Here is an 18,667-nt window from a genome sequence, read left to right on the forward strand (position 1 = left end):
CTTTGCTTGCACATTGTTCGTTTTTCATGTGGTATCTTTTAAGGAAGCCTTCACGAAAGTCCCCCCACCCCCATTTTATATGAACGTTGCTTAGCTGAAGAAGAAAAGAACAGCCATCTGTTTGAGCAAGAGGCAAAAAAAAAGATGGATCTGAAACTAAATAAGCTCACATCTGCTTAGCAGAACCATCAAAAGACAACTGAAAGACTTAATGAGAGGCACATGCTGATAAAATCGAAGATATATTGAGGGACATTGGCTGCCAAGGATTTGTTTTTTCTGTGCTGGGCCATCCCGGGAGTGTTGCTGCTCATTTCTTTGCTTAGTTTCAGTCTCCCTTCAGAGTCTTTACCTTACACACCATGGAGAACCAAAACGAGAAGGAGATCTAGCAGACTAAATGAATTAACACCCACCCCCCCGAACCCCTCATTCTTATATCAGCAGCTGGAGTGGAGCAGAGAAGTGAGCCAGTGTGAGGCATCTAAGAGGGATCAAATTGGGAACCCTGTAAGTCACTCATTCTTCTTACTCACTGGTGACACTGGGACAGGTGGTCAAAGGGGGAAATAGAGGAACTGATGAAGGTTAGTTAGGCCACTGGTCCACCTAACCTGGTATTGTCTACTTTGACTGGAAGCCGCTCACTGGGGTCTCTGGGAGAAATCCCTCGCCTGCTACTTGATCCTTTTGAAATGGAGGTGCTGGGGATTGAACATGACACTTTGGTATATAAAGCATAGGTCTTCTCACTGAGCCATGCCCTTGCAGGCAGAAACTTCTTGGCAGAAGCTCATCTAGTGTTAAGTTCGGTTCATCACAAATGTTGAGGGTTTTTTTTAAAGAAGTTTTCATGAAAAATTGTGAGCATTTTTGTGCATGTTTCTCCCAAAATATCCATGTTTGTGTGCATTTTTTCATAATGTACCATTTTTTCAAGCCATTTTTCCTTATATAATTAGTGATGGAGGAACTTACCGCAAGTGAATTCGTAACTTACTTGGGAAGTAACGGATTTATCCATGTGAGCTCAGATGGGCTCCTTTAATACAAAATGCCATTCCATTCCCCCGAGTTTTGGGGCATGCACAATATCAAGGTGCATCTTGGTAGTTGTAGTTTGGAATCACACATTGTGGCATGATGACACTACTCTACTCAGCACTGGTAGACTACTCACTGGTAGACTACTACTCAGCACTACTCATCTGGAGTACTGTGTCCAGTTCTGGGCACCACACTTTAAAAGGATGCAGACAAACTGGAGAGGGTTCAGAGGAGGGCAACAAAGATGATCAGGGGACTGGAAACAAAGCCCTATGAAGAGAGACTGAAAGAACTGGGCATGTTTAGCCATGACAAGAGAAGACTCAGACTGAGGGGAGATATGATAGTGCTATTCAAGTACTTGAAAGGTTGTCACAGAGAAGAAGGCCAGGATCTCTTCTTGATCATCCCAGACTGCAGGACACGGAATAATGGGCTCAAGTTGCAGGAAGCCAGATTCCGGCTGAACCTCAGGAAAAACTTCCTGACTGTTAGAGCAATACGACAATGGAACCAATTCCCGAGGGAGGCGGTGGGCTCTCCCACACTGGAGGCGTTCAAGACGAGGCTGGACAGCCATCTGTCAGGGATGCTCTGACTTGGATTCCTGCATTGAGCAGGGGGTTGGACTCGATGGCTTTGTAGGCCCCTTCCAACCCTACTATTCTATGATTCTATGTCATGTGTCGCCAAGTTACGCTGCCCCTTTCCCATGCTGGCTGGGGTTAATTGGAGTGCAGGCCAGCACATCTGGAGGGGGCACCAGGTTGAGGAAGGCTGGCATCCACACACAGACAGCTGTGGGGGGATCCACATTTGATTGGAGTACCAGCCATTGGAGTTGCTTCCTGCTAGGGATGTGCAAGAATTTCGTTCCTGTTGGCAAATCATGCAAACATGTCCCATTCTCAACCCCAAATGCAAACATGATCAGGAACACAATTCTCGGGGAATTTTGACAATTTCCTGAACTTGGATTCACATTCAAAAGTGTGCACTTGTACACATGCACACTTGTGCATGTATGCACTTGCACAAATATGTATTTGCACAAATCCCCCTTCTCATGTTCATGTGTTTGGGAGAAATGCACATTTTGGGTCAGGAAAAAATACACATTTTAAAAATGTGGCTTTTATAATTTGAAACAATTGTGGACTTTAAAAAATGCACATTTTTTCCAATTAAAAAAAATGATGCTTATATTTGGGCATGCAAACAAGACCAAACAAGCTTTGAGGGGGAAAAAAGTGGAGAACCTCAACAAACCCAAACATTGCATAGTTGCCCATCCTTACTTCCTGCAGGCTGTTCACCATTCTTCCCTTACCACAACTGCTTTTCTCCCTGCGCAAGAAAAGATGCATAGTCCCAGCATCTTTCCCTGCCATGGGTGAGAGAAGCTGCAGCTTGTGCAAAATGCAGCGGCCAGATTGATAACAGGGAGCAGAAGGTCTGCACATATCAGACCGACTCTGGCCCGCTTGCATTGGCTGCCTGTATGTTTCTGTGCCCAGTTCAAGGTGCTGGTCTTGATATATAAAGCCTTACATGGCTCGGGACCACAATACCTGATGGAGCGTGTCTCCTGACACAAATTGACCCATACATAGGGTTGGCGGAGAATTTCTCCCCGAAACTTCGGGAGGCCGAGCACCAACGTGTTTGGCCCCCCGAACAAGTTTCGGGGAGAAATTCTCCGCACCCCCCCGCCCCCCGCACCCCCCCCGGGACAGGACTTACCTTTGGCGAATGTCCCTCCCGGCGGCGGGTCCAGCCGGCGGTTCGGCGGGTCTTCGTCCGGGGCGGGAGCGGCAGCCGGTCTTTCGACCGGCTGCCGCCGCTGCCATTCCAATAAAAGAAAAAAACAAACAAACGCCCCCGTGATAGGCTACGTGACGATTAACGTAGCCTATCACGGCTAGATTTGCAAAGTCAGCCATGATAGGCTACGTAAATTGTCACGTAACCTATCACGGGTGACTTTAAAAAAATTTTTAAAAAGCGCGTACGGATAATGGCGGCCCCCATAGGGAGCCGCCATTCCTGTTCCTTATTTGGTCGCTGTAGTCTACGTAAATCTTTACGCAGACTATGGCGAAAATAAGGGCAACGCTATTTGCGTTGCCCTTATTTTCGCCGTAGTCTACGTAAAGATTTACGTAGACTACAGCGACGAAATAAGGAACAGGAATGGCGGCTCCCTATGGGGGCCGCCATTTGCGTACGCGCTTTTTTTTTTAAAGTCACCCGTGATAGGCTACGTGACGATTTACGTAGCCTATCACGGCTGACTTTGCAGATCTAGCCGTGATAGGCTACGTTAATCGTCACGTAGCCTATCACGGGGACGTTTTTGTTTTTTTTATAACTTTTTAGTTCGCGGCCGGGCGAGGCGGGAAGCCTCCCCCCCGGCCTGAATTTCGGCCGGGCGAGGCGGGAAGCCTCCCCCCCGGCCTGAATTTCGGCTGGGCGAGGCGGGAAGCCTCCCCGCCCAGCCTGAACTTCGCGGGGGGAGCAGCGAAGTGCCTCCCCACCACCACGAAAAGCTTCGAGGACAGGTAAGTGACTTTCGTGCACCCCTACCCATACAGTATGCTCAGAATCAAAGGCCCTCCTCTGGGGGCCTCCTCCAAGAGAGGCTCAGAGGGTGGAACAAGGGGAGGGCCTTCTCAGTGGTGGCCCCCCAATTTTGGAATGATCTCCCCGATGAGGTACATCTGGCACCAACGTTGTCATCTTTTTGATGCCAGATTAAAACTGCCCTCTTCTCTCAGGCATTGGGCAGCATATAGTAAGTTTTTACCAGGTCCAGGATTGTCTTTGGTTGATTGTTTTAAATATTGTTTTAGATATACATGTTGTCTGTGTAGGTGCTATCTATTTATATGGATATATGGTTTTTGCACTCTATACAATGTCTTTTTTAATGGTTTTTAAATTTTGTGAACTGCCCACAGAGCTTTGGCTATGGTCCGGTATAGAAATATAATAATGAAATGAAAATGAAAGGGAAATGGAAATGGAAAAACAATGTGGTTTTGATTGGGAAAAATATACCACATGAGCCTGCAAGGAGGGCATCCAGACCCATAACATGATTCTGTTTGAACTTGACCCCCTCCCCACATTTCAGTTCTTTAAAGTGTGGGAGGAACTCCAGATGTGACTTGCATCACATCTAGTATGGCCTGGTCCTTCATGAAGATACGAACCTGATGGTTGGGGTTCTACTTCATGTCCAAGCTCCACACTTTAGCCATCGCCCCACAGAGGGCAGAAGCCACTACATTCACTTCATCGGAACACCTGTCTCGTGTGTAAAGATGCACCTTCAATTACATTCACGAGTTACCTATTCGCTTTTAGAGGTGGCAGTTCAAATATATCGTAGACATTATTTGGGAAATTAAAAGCTTGGCCTGAAACCAGTCATGTTTTCTGCTGCTTTTCAGGAGTAGTCCTCGGCTGTGGGTTATTGTTTTGTGCTCCTTTATTTAATCCATAAATATTCCTCATCTAATAGGTGAAAATTTTGTAGATGAAGACAAGCTTTTTTACTCTATTGACGGACATCACCTTTCGATGAAAATCACTGTAAACTGTCATTGATCATGGTGTATTCAGTGTAACAAAGGGTCTCTGGCTAGAGTAGAAGTCAACACATTGCATTCCAGTTATATTCTGACTCATAGGAACTTCGAAGGCTGCCTTCCTAGGGATTTGCAAATCAGGAAAACTGGAGCTCGCTGAACTTCTCCAAATTCTGTCTCTAACCTTGAAGTCCATATCAGATTGTGAGATTTGTTTTTTCCTTTCCACATGAAAATATGTGCATATATCTGTGTGTATTTGTCCAAGTGTACACATCAGTTGTGTGCATCTTTGAAATATACGCATCCTTCTCCCATTGATTAAAGTGTATTTCTGCACATTTTTCAAAAGTACGCATTTTTTCATGTGCATTTTTCAAATGTACACATTCTGTCAAACACATTTTTTGGGTCTGCGAATCACACTGCATGCTCAGAAATGTACTGACTTCGTCTATGGTTTGCGCCCGAGTCCGTATTCAGTCTGGAAGGTGCAAAACTGGGTAAAAGCCTGATTTTAAAAAAAATGAACTGAAACACATTTTAATGTATCCTTAGACTGAACATGGTGATATAAACAGTGAGTAAAGGTGTTGTCTTCTCCCCTCGCCCCCCCACCCCACCCCCCAAGCTAACAGCATATCTTGAAAGAATTCCTCTTGAGGTTTATTGTATTTGTTGTCCAGACTTCCTTTTCATGAAAATATGTTCTTTTGGTCTTTTACTATTTCTTCATATTGCACTATATTTATTGTGGTCATTAACAGCAGCCGTGATACTATATGTCAAGCACGATAAATGCATGTTACCAATAACCTTTGAAAAAACAGCAGATCTCTGGAATGAAAATCAATCTACATTTCCTGCAGATTTAAAGAACAGACAGTGATCCATAAATCATATTAACATCTCTACAGTTCACCACTTAATCTAAGCAAATGTTTTCCTCGATTTTTGAGTATCCTCCGCAAACCTGGCCTCGTTTACCTGTCATAAATGTACCTTGGTTAGACACTGTGAATATCATTTTAGCCTGAGCCTCAACATTCGACTCCGGAGGCACCACGCAGGCACAGTGTTTTGCTGAGATTTCTGTGGCGTTGCCCCACCATATTCCAAGCCATATTCAGTGGATATGGCTTGGAATTTCAGTGAAAACAATCTTAGCTGGCGCAGGCCTGGGGCTCAGCTCCCTGGTATTTTTTGTCTTGGTCTTGCCCCGCGCTTCTCCGTCATGGCTATGCCCTTCTCCAGGAAGTTTCTCCTGGTTCTTACTCTGTTGTCGTTTTGCTGCCAAGCTAAGGCCTTTTAATTTCCCCATGCTTTTAAACTTAGACACAGTCGTTTTAAGACTGCCTTTTCCCCCACTGCTGGTTTCATTTGTTATTTGCTCATTGCTTTATTGCTGGGTTTTGTGTGGTTTTTTTGGTTTGTTTTCTTTTTTCATTTTCATCACTTCGTTGTAAGCCAGGGGTGGGGAAACGTTTTCAGCCTGAGGGCTAACATCAAATTAAAAGAAGCTGTCAGGGGGCTTCATTCCAGTGGTTGGTGGGGCCAAAAACAAGTGTCAGGGCTAAAAATAATAGAAAAGAAATACCAGCCTATTGTAGCTGAAAGCTTTTACTGCCAGTAACTGAGCCTTCAGAGAAGCATTTCAAACTTTTAGAAGGGGGGGAAAACTGGACAAAAGCCAGGAAACCACCAACTGAGCAGTAGTGGGGGAAAGGAGGTGGGAGCAGTGGCGGGAGGGCATGGCCTGAGGGTCCCCAGCCCTTTCATAAGCCATTCTGTTACACTGAAGGGTGGGATACAAATCTGTACAATAACTTCATAAATGCATTTACCCATCTCTTTTCTTAGACCTGAGCGATGTCTCACCCATCATGGCTGCCGCCAAAGAACACCAGCGAGCCTGTGGGTCATGTGACTGCAAGGATGGAGACGACGCATGCATTTGGGACCCCTAGCATCTCCAGGTCCACTCAGCAGACACCAAAGAAATTTGCTCCAGTTGTAGCACCTAAGCCGAAATACAACCCGTACAGACAGACAGAAGGGGAAGGTAAGGAACGATTGATTTCCGAATGTGAATCCTCCTTTCTCAATAATGCCTTAAGGTGTCTAACACCAATAAAACAATAAGATGCACATTAAAACAGGGCATATTGAAGAGAGCCCCCCTGGGCATGAGTCCTGGATCTTCTGAGCTGTGCTCTGGATTTTTTGAGCTATCCTAATTACCATTTTTTTAACATTTTGCCATTGACTTGCACTGGAAAACAGAAACAGCCAAAGCTTTTAAAGTTTGTATGATAAATACATGAACTCTGGAGACCTGGTAGTGCCCATGGAGCTGATTGAACCTGCCAACATTCAGACAGTTAGGTCCAGTGACTTTTGTGCTAGTCACAGGTAAAATTTGCTTTTTTCAAGAAAATCTGTCAAAGCAAAGAGCTATAATTTTTTTTGCTCTTCCACATAAGTGCATGGAATTTGGGGACCTGGCAGCTCCTATAGAGTTGACTGAAGCTGCCAACATTCAGACAGTTAAGTCCCGTGGCTTTTGTACTAGCCAGGCATAAAGTTTCTTTTTCTCAAAGACTAAAACAAAAAGTAGGGATGTACGAAAGTCACTTACCTTTTCACGGATTGTGTTCATGGGGGAGGCGCTCCGCCCCTCCCCCCAGAATCCTCGACGGGGGGGGGGCGATCCGGTCCTCCCCTCCGGAATCCTTGACGGCCGGCTCTGCTTCGCGGCAGTTCCGCGGAGCAGCCGGCCAGGCCAGGGCCGTCCGCAGCCGGATTTCCAGCCGCGGACTGGCTCGTGCGGATGCAAATGGCGGCTGCTGTAGCGGCTGCCATTTGCGTCCAGCCAGGGAACCATGATAGGCTACGTAAGTCTTTGTAAAAAAGACTTTTTACTCTGGGTAAAAAAAAAAAACCCAAACAAAACGGTGTATGTAAATGGCGGCGGCTACGGCAGCCGCCATTTGTGTTCCTTATTTTTTGCTGTTTTAGTCTACGTAAATATTTACGTAGACTACTACGGTGAAAAAAAAAGGGAACGCAAATAGCGCAGTGGGCGCTATTTGCGTTCCTTTTTTATTCGCTGTTTTAGCCTACGTAAATATTTACGTAGGCTAAACTGCGAATAAAAGAGGAATGCAAATAGCGCCCACTACGCTATTTGCGTTCCCCTTTTTTCCCACCATAATAGTCTACGTAAATATTTACGTAGACTAAAACGGCGAAAAATAAGGAACGCAAATGGGGGCTGCCGTAGCCGCCACCATTTACGTACGCCGTTGTTGTTGTTTTTTTGATTGGCTTGCCATGATAGGCTACGTAAAGACTTGTGTAGCCTATCACGGCAAAGGCCAGAATGCAAATGGCGGCTGTGGCAGCCAGTCGAAAGACCAGCCGCTGCTGCCGCTGCTGGAGCCACCACCGCCCGGAACATCCGCCCTAGGTAAGTCTCATCCTGGGGGGGATCTGTGGGGGGAGGGCGGGGGGCAGGCCATTCTGCCACGGATTTTGGGGAATCTCACTGAAATCCGTGGCGGAATTCTCCGCCATCCCTAACAAAAAGTAAAAACTGTCAAGCCACACAGGTGATTAGAGATCCTAATCAGAAGGTGTTTAAGGTGACCATTAGGAGGGCACTATCCCTAATATCTGGTGTAGGTTTTTTTGAAGTGCAAATAGTACTTTCCTTTTGTCTGTCCTGAATCTGCCATTATTGAGCTTTACTAGATGACCTGAGGCTCCTCGTTAAGGGAAGAAAAAAGTTAAACATCTCTTTGGCTGCAGTACACATTACCTGAGAAGAAGTCACACTGAACTCAGCTTATTTATTGCACTGCTCCACTTTCACTGCTCCATATAACTGTATAATCCTCCCCCTTATTTGCCTTTCTTCTAAATTAAATAGCCCAAACACTGAAGCCTTTCCTTATAGAGTAGTGATTTTACCCCACTCTTAATCACCCTACTGTGATTGGAGACTGCTGGGTTAAAAGTTCAGCCCTATTGGCAGCTAGATGTCACTTGCCAGGACTCCGTTACCCCTCCCAACTCCTTCTGTCCCCCTCCTAATCTTAAGGAAATTGTTACATTAGAATAATCCAAAGCACTCTGAATCGATTTGGACTGATCTGGACCCACTTTGGATCCAGACTGATTTGGTCAGGCTGATTTGGTCCAAATCACCTTGCTCTGGTTCAGAATTCAGATCCAGAGCAGTGCAGAGCCCTGCTTAATACAAGCCTGCGTCTTCCCTCTGAGGTCAGTAGCCTTGCTGTTACTAGGAGGCCTTAGGTCTCGCTCTGTTGGCAGACCAATAGGGACTCCACCAGTCTTTTAAACTAGAGGGGGCACCACCACCTTTCCTTCCACAGTCCGCTCATTGTCCCCCCCACCACCTACTTTTCTGCTCTTACATACCCACTGTTGGGAGCTTGCAATGAAATTTTGAAGAGGGAGAAGAAAGGGAAGAAAGCCCTCCATGTGAAATACTGGTATTTCACACAGCATCTGATTTTACTGCCCCAAACTTTACTTTTGCCTTCTGCAGAAGTTTAGTAGCTTCAGTACAGCAAAGGATCCAATCAGACTCCACAAACTTATTTCTCCCCCTGTAGGACTCAAATTATTCCAAAAGGAGGGTTAGGACTATGTGGCGTCATGATCGAGAAACTGCTGAGGCTTTTAAATAGGTCTATAGTTTTAAAAAAAGCTGGAAAAAGCCCTCAGCCACCTCACTTCATAAAGTTAATTTAAGTATGTGCAATCCTTATAAATGCTCCACAGCCTCCTAAATTCCTCTGAAGTACTACCTCTCTGAAAGGAGCCACTTGGCTTCGTGAATTCTCCCTACCCCCTACCCCCCCCCCCGCATTTCCAATCACCATTCTTCTTTTTCTTCTTCCCTCCCCTATCCTGTTCTCTCTTTTCTTTATTTCACCCAGGGCATATCTTGAGGAATTCTTAAAGAGAATTCTCTTCAGTGGGAAAGAGAAGTTCTGAACTGTATTTGACTTTATACAAACAGACAAGAGGGTTGGTTTTTCTCCTTCTCCTCACTCAAGCCTTTGAGAAAAGTGGGTTCACATGGTTGCAGAGAAACAAATCTGGGGCTGTTTTGTCTGTCAGTCGCCATTATCGAGCAATAGGAAGGGCTGTCGCTCTGTGGTGGAGCACATGCTTGGCATGCAGAAGGTCCCGGTTTCAATCCCCAGCATCTCCAGGTAGATCAAGGAAAGAATCCTGCCTGAAACTTTGGAGAGTTGCTGTTGCTAGTCAGTGTCAACAGTACTGGGCTAGATGGACCCAGGGCCTGACTCAGTATAAGGCAGCTTCCTATGTTCCTATGAACTGAAGGGTTTAATTTAAAAAATAGGAGTTTGGGGTTTGTTTTTTAAGTGGAGGGGAGATAAATATTCCTAGTTTATGCAATCCTCTGTATGCCTACTCAGAAGCCCCATTATGTTTAATGAAGCTTACCCTCAGGAAAATGTGCATAGGATTCCAGCACAAGTTACTTTTGCAGGGAGGTTTGCACCCTGATGTTCTGCATGTTTTGTTGTTGTTGTTGTGAGCATGGTGCTGCAGGCTTAATGCAGTGCCTACCCAATTCCATTCTAATGAATTGACTACCCTTTCAGCTCAGTCCTATGCATGTTTTGTCATTTGTGGGTTTTTTGTTTTTTGTTTTCATTTTGTATGAACTCTTGCTTCAGTGGTGACAGAAAGGCACTTGGTACATGCTCAGAGTTTCTCCATAACTTAACACTAATTTTGAAAACAGGTTCATTGGCTGGATCTTAGTGAAGTCTTGGCAGAAATGAAGTTATGGGGAGGAAGATACAATGAGAGCTTGTGCATAAGAAGGAGGAGGTAGAGGAGAGTTGCACAAAACAAGACATCTGTTTTTATGAAGAGTTGCTGGAGGATGGTAGGATGAGGAGGAATGGTTGCATAGAGAGGAATAGAATTGGTAGGGGGAGAACATAAGTGCTCAGTGGTGAAAGAAAAGCATTCTGCATATGCTCAGAGGCACTCTATATTTAAGAACATAAGAAGAGCTGTGCTGCATCAGACCAAGGTCGATCTAGCCCAGGTTTCTGTTCACACAGTGTTCAACCAGATGGCCACGGGAAACCCACAAGCAGGACATGAGAGCAACAGCATCGTCCCACCCATGTTCCCCTGCTGCTAACATTGGTGAAATGTAAATACATTCTAGTAATTCTAAATTTGCATGCATGTATATCCTTCAGGAACTTTGCAGGTTTCTTGCTTGGGGGACACCTCTAATGACCTGTGCATTTTCATACACATTTGTTGTTGTTGTTGTTCAGTCGTTCAGTCGTGTCCGACTCTTCGTGACCCCATGGACCATAGCACGCCAGGCCTTCCTGTCCTGCGCTCTCTCCTGGAGTGTGCTCAAGTTCATATTCATTGCATCGGTGATGCTATCTAGCCATCTCATCCTCTGTCGTCCCCTTCTCCTTTTGCCTTCAGTCTTTCCCAGCATCAGGGTCTTTTCCAGAGAGTTTTCTCTTCGCGTTAGGTGGCCAAAATATTTAAGCTTCAGCTTCAGGATCTGTCCTTCCAATGAGGAGTCAGGGTTGATTTCCTTTAGGATGGACTGATTTGACCTCCTTGCAGTCCAGGGGACTCGTAAGAGTCTGCTCCAGCACCACAGTTCGAAAGCATCAATTTTTCGGCGCTCAGCCTTCCTTATAGTCCAGCTCTCACAGCCATACATTACTACTGGGAAAACCATAGCTTTGATTAGACGGACCTTTGTCGGCAAGGTGATGTCTCTGCTTCTTACTATGCTGTCTAGGTTTGCCATAGCTTTCCTCCCAAGGAGCAAGCGTCTTTTAATTTCATGGCTACAGTCACCGTCTGCAGTGATCTTGGAGCCCAAGAAAGTAAAATCTGTCACTGCTTCCATTTCTTCCCCTTCTATATGCCAGGATGTGATGGGGCCAGATGCCATGATCTTCGTTTGTTTTAATGTTGGGTTTCAAACCAGCTTTTGCACTCTCCTCTTTCACCCTCAACAAGAGGCTCTTTAGATCCTCTTTGCTTTCTGCCATTAGGGTGGTATCGTCTGCATATCTGAGGTTGTTGATAATGCTCCCGGCAATCTTAATTCCGACCTGTGATTCATCCAACCCAGCGTTTCTCATGATGTACTCTGCATATCAGTTAAATAAGCAGGGTGACAATATGCAGCCTTGTCGTACTCCTTTCCCAATTTTGAACCAATCGGTTGTTCCATGTCTGGTTCTTACTGTTGCTTCTTGACCCTCGTACAGGTTTCTCAGGAGACAGGTAAGATGGTCTGGTACTCCCATCACTTTAAGAATTTGCCACAATTTACCCAATAACTATTAGTGGGGGGGGGGGGTGAAGGGGAGGGAAAGCAAATCACTCCCTCCCACAAATTGGAGAACTCCCTTTCCACATGAACTGCTGCACCTATCCTTCTGGAACTTTGTTGCTTTCTTGCTTAGGGACACCTCTAGGCTGTCTGTAATTTTCAGAACAATGGTCCACAAGGAACCATATGTCCTCTTTTGGAGACCTCAAAATGTCAGGGCCACCCTTGCACAAAAACCTCTGAGGCTATCATTCTGAAATTTGGCAGACATGATCTCCTCTGATGGGGCAATGAACTCTGAAATGTTTATCCAATTCTTCCAAGTAATAAAGATGTTATTGGCAGTTCCCTTTAAAAGAAAATCAAAATATAACCCTTGCACCCATTTTTTCTGATATTGGGCAGGTGTAATCCCTTTCTAGGGGGGCTACTATGCCTGAAATTATCCAGTTCTGACCCAAGGGAATAAAATAACAGGTTTTTCCTTATTTCCCATGGTAGTCAACAGGAAGCACAGAAACTCATTTTTCCAAATCTTGACTTAAGTTTGGTGATGAGCTGAAGTGGACCGACCACAAATTGGCCCAAGCAGAAGCATGATGTTTTCCAAAACGCTGAATTGGGGTTTAAGTTGAAGTGGCAGGGGGGGCGGGGCGGTGCATACGTCTTAGGTATGTATGTATGTATGTATGTAATCTATACACACACATACAAGCAGACCACACGCACACCAAACACACACACACACATTAGAGGTGTGCTTAGACTTGAGGATACATGCAAATTTGTGTTATGGGCCTGTACCCCAGATTTTTTAAGAACCTAGCAATGCCCCTGCATTAAAATAATAATCAATCATTGCTTGTTATGGGTTTGCATGTGTGTAATGTGTTGTTATTGGAAGGAAGGCTGTTATTACTGTTAGATATACTGTTCCAAAAAAAGAGAAAGAAATGACTGCTTTTATACTGCTGTTTTCTATTGGGGTGTTTTTGTTTAAACATGTTTGTTTCATTATAATTTTTAATATTTTTGTAAGGCACCATGAGAACATGGGGGGGGGGGAATCAAATAAATACCAACATACCTATGTACATACATACATATGTACATAAAAACATAAAACAACAGTCCAACCCCAGTTTACTGAGGTAACTCAAATTTTGAGTCCAGAAGAAATTGTGTGAATTTGCAGGCGTCTACAAATTTGTATATTCAGTTCTGCTTCTGGTGGCTATAGGAGAGATACAGTGCCCCAAAATTCCAGAAATTTGCCCACATGCTTTCAAATTCTCTGCATAACCATAAGGACTAGAAACATGATGGAAGAAATGGAAAGATGAGAAAGAAAGGCAAGACCCTGCACCAATTCTATACTTTCACTGGTGCATGGTCATATTAAAATGGGCTATATAAAGAGCTGAAAGAGACCAGGAGGAAAGGTTTGGGATGCAGACCTGAGATTCTGCAGCCTCCTTTTAAGCTGTGGCAGGTACTTTCTCCAGGATATTTGCTGGGATTTTCCTTCTTCTTCTAGCAGCAAAATTAGCTTAGGAATAGAATGCTGTCTTTTTTTTTACTTGCTGCCTGTTAGTAGCTCTGATAGAAGCCATCTGGTTCCTTTTTAAAAACTCATATCCAAAGGAACAGAAGATTTCTCCCCCCTTTACAGTGTCAGCCTCTGACAGTTTTTTTTAGTTTTTTTCTGTCTGGTACATCCAAATTGACAGCAGAAAGAGCCCTGTGCATTTCTCATGCCTGTTACTCGTTTGAGTCCTGAGTCAAGCAGGTTGAGGCCATCATGGTACCAGAGGGGGGGGAGTGTTCTACTAAAAGCCCAGTTTGCCTTGCCTTACATGGCTGGGATGCCTTCTTGAGACTCGGTGTAACCTCTGGAAATGCTTCCCAAATGTACTTTTCATTGCTTTTCTGGTGTGTGTAGGGAAGTGGACAGAAAATGGGTAACAAGCCATGCCTTCACAATGTCTCAAAAAGGTGACTGCAGTCTTGTGTGGTCTTTTGCTTGTTTGTTTGTTTTAAAAACAAACAAAATAGAATCCCAGTGGTCTTCCAATGTGTTTTGAATTTACAAGCAAGAATGCGCGCTTGAGATCTCTGAATAGTTAGGGCACAACCGGTGTGCAAGTAGTGATTTGGAGTTTGCAACTCTTGCTTAAGAACATAAACACCACTGTGCAGAATCAGACCACCTCATTCAGTACTCTTTGTAAGAACCCCTGCAACTGGCCCATGCTTAGGTGGCCCACCAGAAATTGAATAGTCATCCATCGGTGGACTACATCTCTGAGTTCTGCCCATACCTGATGTCAGGGAGTGTAAAATGAATTTGAGAAACGACATCCAGCAGAGCTTTGGAGATCTTGTCTGCCAGTTGTACGTCTCAGGCTTGCATCTGACAGCATGTGACAAGAATGGCCTTCACCTTTTCTGCAGCTATTTTCAGCCATACAGCACAGGCAGGGAAAAGTAACAGCAGTGAGCCCCACATTGCAGAACCTGGAACAACAAAGGAAACGCCACGTTTAGCTGAACATCATAGGATCCTAGACCGGAGGGTCCCTTGTAGGCGAACTAGTTCAAATCTGCTTGCTTGGTGATGGAAATCCTGAGCTAGAGCGCCCCCAACAGGTAGCTATCCAGACTTTGCTTGCTATAAATTTGCCTGAAACAGGCATTAAGGGCACAATCCTATGCATGTTTAAACAGAAGAAAGTCCTGCATCACTCAGCATTCCCCGCCAGCATAGCTGGCTGCATAGGATTGCACCCTAAACTAACTTGTCTGTGATTACCTGAATCACGGATCCCTTTTTAATAGTTGGTGTTACAGTAGCCACTTCCCACCCTTCTGATACTGAGGTCGACATTAGGGACTTATTACATTTTGTTGTTGTTATTAGAAGATCAGCAATTTCACATTCAAATTCTTTAAGAACCTTTGGATGGATACCATCTGGACCTGGTAATTTGTCAGGTCTTATAATTTCCTTGACACTGTACATCAACCATGCTGGTGACCTCTTGGACTTGGTGCTACCTTTCCTGATCTGCAGGATACATTCTAGGTGAATTTCTATTACTGTGGTTTTGAGTAACCCCCAAGTGTTCTGGAGAGGTTTGATTCTATTGATTTTCCCTTTCAGCTTCCTTTTCACAAACGCCCTAATTTTAGAGCAATTCCTTTGAAGTCAAGTGTGACTTACGTTGGCCTTCCTTGGGGATTTTCCACTTCTGTATAAATTAAATCTGATTGCACTGTGGTCACTATTTGCAGTCAGTTGAACAGCACTCACGTATTGCACTAGGTCCTAGGTACCACTTAGGAATAAGTCTAGGGTCATCTCCCCTCTGCTTGGTTTTGTGACCAGCTGTTCTAAGTCGCAGTTGTTTAGAGTATCTAGCAATTTTACCTTTTTGTCGTGACCAGAAGATGCATTCATTCACTCTGTGTCAGTAATTGCAGTTACACATTACTCACTTTCTCCTATGGATGCTACCCTTATTTCATTCTCCATATGAAGATCACCCTGGGCATTTTGTTCGGGGGGCAGGGGGATAGTATGTCCATAGTAGGGATGTCAGAAATCTGCAGCTGATTCAAATGGGATTGGATTTCTAGGAATCTGATCTTCAGATTCCACAGCGGACCAGCTTTTTCTGAGTCACAAGGATTCCACGGACTTGCAGACCAGTATCTTACTTTCCGGAATTTTATGCATATGTAGTCATACAAAAATTCAAAAATTGTTGGAAAATATGCTAATATATATGCCATTTAACCCCCCCCCCTTATACAATCTCTGATCTGTCTTCAGCCTCTGCTGAGTAGCAGTCCCTTTCGTGTGCATTCTGCTGATTGATTGTACGCTGAGCTAAGAAAAATACGCAAAATGTTACATGTGAGAGGAGGTTCCGTAAGTTGTAGTGGATTTCTTGCATGCTTTTCCAAAGGGGGAAAAACCTGAATCTGTCAATGAGCAGATGACGGAACAAAAGACGCCTGACAATCCGTGAAACACAGACAGAATGGGTTTAACAAAATCTGTGCATCCCTAGTCCCTTGTACTAAATTAATTTTGGAGCCTGGTATTGCCTCCCACAGCTCTTCTGTGGAGGAGTCTGCCCCTTTTAGATTTTCTAGTCTGCTTGACTCTATGCCTAGGGTTGTCGGAGAAATCCACAAGGGATTCAAATGAGTTCGGATTTCTATGAATAACCTACGGATTCCACAGCAGACTGGCATTTTCCGAGATGCATGGATTCCGTAGACTTGAGGGCTGTTGTTGTTGTTGTTATTGTTGTTTTTAAACTTTTGGGGGGATGTGCACTGATGCACACTTGCACGTATGTGCACCTGCCTAAGTGCAAAGAGGAATGAAATTCTTGAAAAAAAATCTGATTCTGTTAATGAGCAGATGGAGAAATAAAAGATGCCTGACAATCTGCCAAACACAGACGAAATGGTTTCAACAAAATCTGAACATGCCTAACTATGCCCTCTTTGACATGCAGAGGATTACTGCCCCCGGTATGCCCTTCAATGTCCTTCCTATAGAATTTGTAGCCAGAGATGACCGTATCCCACTGGCTCTCTCAATTCCACCAGGTTCCTGTTATGCCCACTGTATCTATGTTGTCCTTTAAAATGGAGCACTCCAACTCCCCCATCTTGGCTCAGAGGCTTCTAGCATTGAGTGTAGAAACAGCCATACATGGCGTCCCCCTGCAGATGTCTCTGGTGTGTGTGTGTGTTTACCCTGTGGCCTCTTAGACTGGCTATCATGTTCTGTTGTATGCTCTTGGCTAGGGATATCTGTGAACCGCCCAGAGAGCTTCGGCTATTGGGCGGTATAGAAATAAATAAATAAATAAATAAATAAAATCTGAGAAATTTATTTCATTTCATTTTTTATCAGATCAGACCAAACATGGACTCAGACGCATGTGTGGTTCAAGTCTGTAGATTTCCAAGCTTGCAATGTCACCTGCAGACACCCCCCCCCCCAATTTGTTCGACTGTATGCGTAGCTTTGAAAAATGTGCATGAAAAAGGCATACTTTTGGAAAATGTGTACAAATATGCTTTAATCAATGGAGAAGAATGTGCACATTTCAAAGATGCACATGATTGATTTGTACATTTGGCAAAATACACACACAAGTATGCACATATTTTCATGCAAAAAGAACCCCCCCCCCCCAGTTCACAATCTGTGTTGTGTTATAACACACATAACGTGTGTTATGGACACACGATAGAAAGGAGAGAGCTGGGAGTCGCATTATTAATAGGAATTCCTTTGTGCATGCCTTCCCCAAATTGGTATGCTCGATATGCTGGATTGCAACATCCATAATTCCTGGCGAGTATGGCCAGTGCTTTCTGGGAATTATGGAAGTCGCATCCCAACGTGTGGGGGTCACCAGGTTGGGAAAGGCTGCAATTTAGGCAGTGCAGTTATAGATGCTTTGTATCACATACACCCGTGTATATATCAACAATGCTCAGCGATGAACAGTGAATTTGCAGCCAGAACATTTAATGTGTTCTCTTCTTAAACTACAAAGAAGTCACTCACAAGAGAAGCTTAAAAAGAAAGAAAGAAGAAGAACTCACAAGATTCTAGAGTTGTAGCACCATCTGTTTTAATTTTGGGGAGATAAAGAGAGAGGTGTCTTTGTCTTGGGTTTCATGCTCTTTTAGAAATCCAGGTCAATGTATATATGCCTGTCTTTCTTGCAGTCTTCCAAATGAGTTGTTGTTTTTGCTTTCCAAAAGAGCTCAAATACTATATGGAATGGTGTGTGTGGGGGGGTTCCCTTCAGGGCGGTGGAGGGTGTGATGCTGAAGGGCGCAGTCCTATGCATGTTGAGACAGAAAAAAGTCCATGCTGGCTGGGGAATGCTGGGAGTTGTAGAATTTTTTTCTGTCTCAACATGCACAGGATTGTGCCCGAAACATCTTGCATTTCATAAGTGACAGCTCAGCAATGCATGGGTAGAACCAGCTAAATGCATTCAGGGTTGGCAAAGTTTTCAGTCACTGCACATCTCAGTCCTCCTGACAGCTCCCAGAACTTTGCCCATAGATTGTCCAGTTATGGTTGGGGATTCATAGTGTCATCTGCAATGTCAAGCTGTACTGACCGTCCTCTTCCTCACCCCACCTCACCCCAATACACCAGTTATCCTGACAAGTCCCTAGTATTACAGGGATTCAGATCTCACTGCCTCTTGTGGTAGTTTAACTCTGCACGTCCTTTGTTTTGTCCTGAATCTCCTACTATTCAGCTTCATGGAATGACTCCAGCTTCTTCACACCATGCACAGTTTTACATACTTCTGTCATGTCTCCCCCTTGCTCCCCTTTTTTCTCTAAGCTGAAGAACGGCCATAGAATAGTCTTCCCCAACCTGGTGCCCTCTCTATGTCTTGGACTAGAGCTCCCACCATCAGTAATGGGAGTTCTAGTCCAGCACACCTGGAGGACGCCAAGCCAGGGAAGACTGCCAAAGAATACAAATAGGCTTGGGAAATGCTAGTGCTCAGTGGAACTGGACATGCCTTGCATGCAAAAGGCCCCACAGTTCCCTGGTGGAGTTGGGGAAAGTGTC

The 18,667-nt window shown here is 44.6% G+C and overlaps 1 protein-coding gene across 1 annotated transcript in view; it reads left to right on the top strand.

The window, feature by feature from the left end:
* The window catches only part of LPP (LIM domain containing preferred translocation partner in lipoma), a 382,758-nt gene that overhangs the window by 160,144 nt on the left and 203,947 nt on the right, over nucleotides 1-18,667 (top strand). The window contains exon 6 of the mRNA XM_084847796.1: nucleotides 6,501-6,702. Coding sequence (XP_084703922.1) covers nucleotides 6,510-6,702 — 193 coding nt within the window. The 5' untranslated portion in view covers nucleotides 6,501-6,509. The remainder of the gene's footprint in view (nucleotides 1-6,500; nucleotides 6,703-18,667) is intronic.

Source organism: Heloderma suspectum, chromosome 3, assembly GCF_057233095.1.
Source record: "Heloderma suspectum isolate Gila_16-S chromosome 3, 16-S_ref, whole genome shotgun sequence".
Classification (NCBI taxonomy): domain Eukaryota; kingdom Metazoa; phylum Chordata; class Lepidosauria; order Squamata; family Helodermatidae; genus Heloderma; species Heloderma suspectum.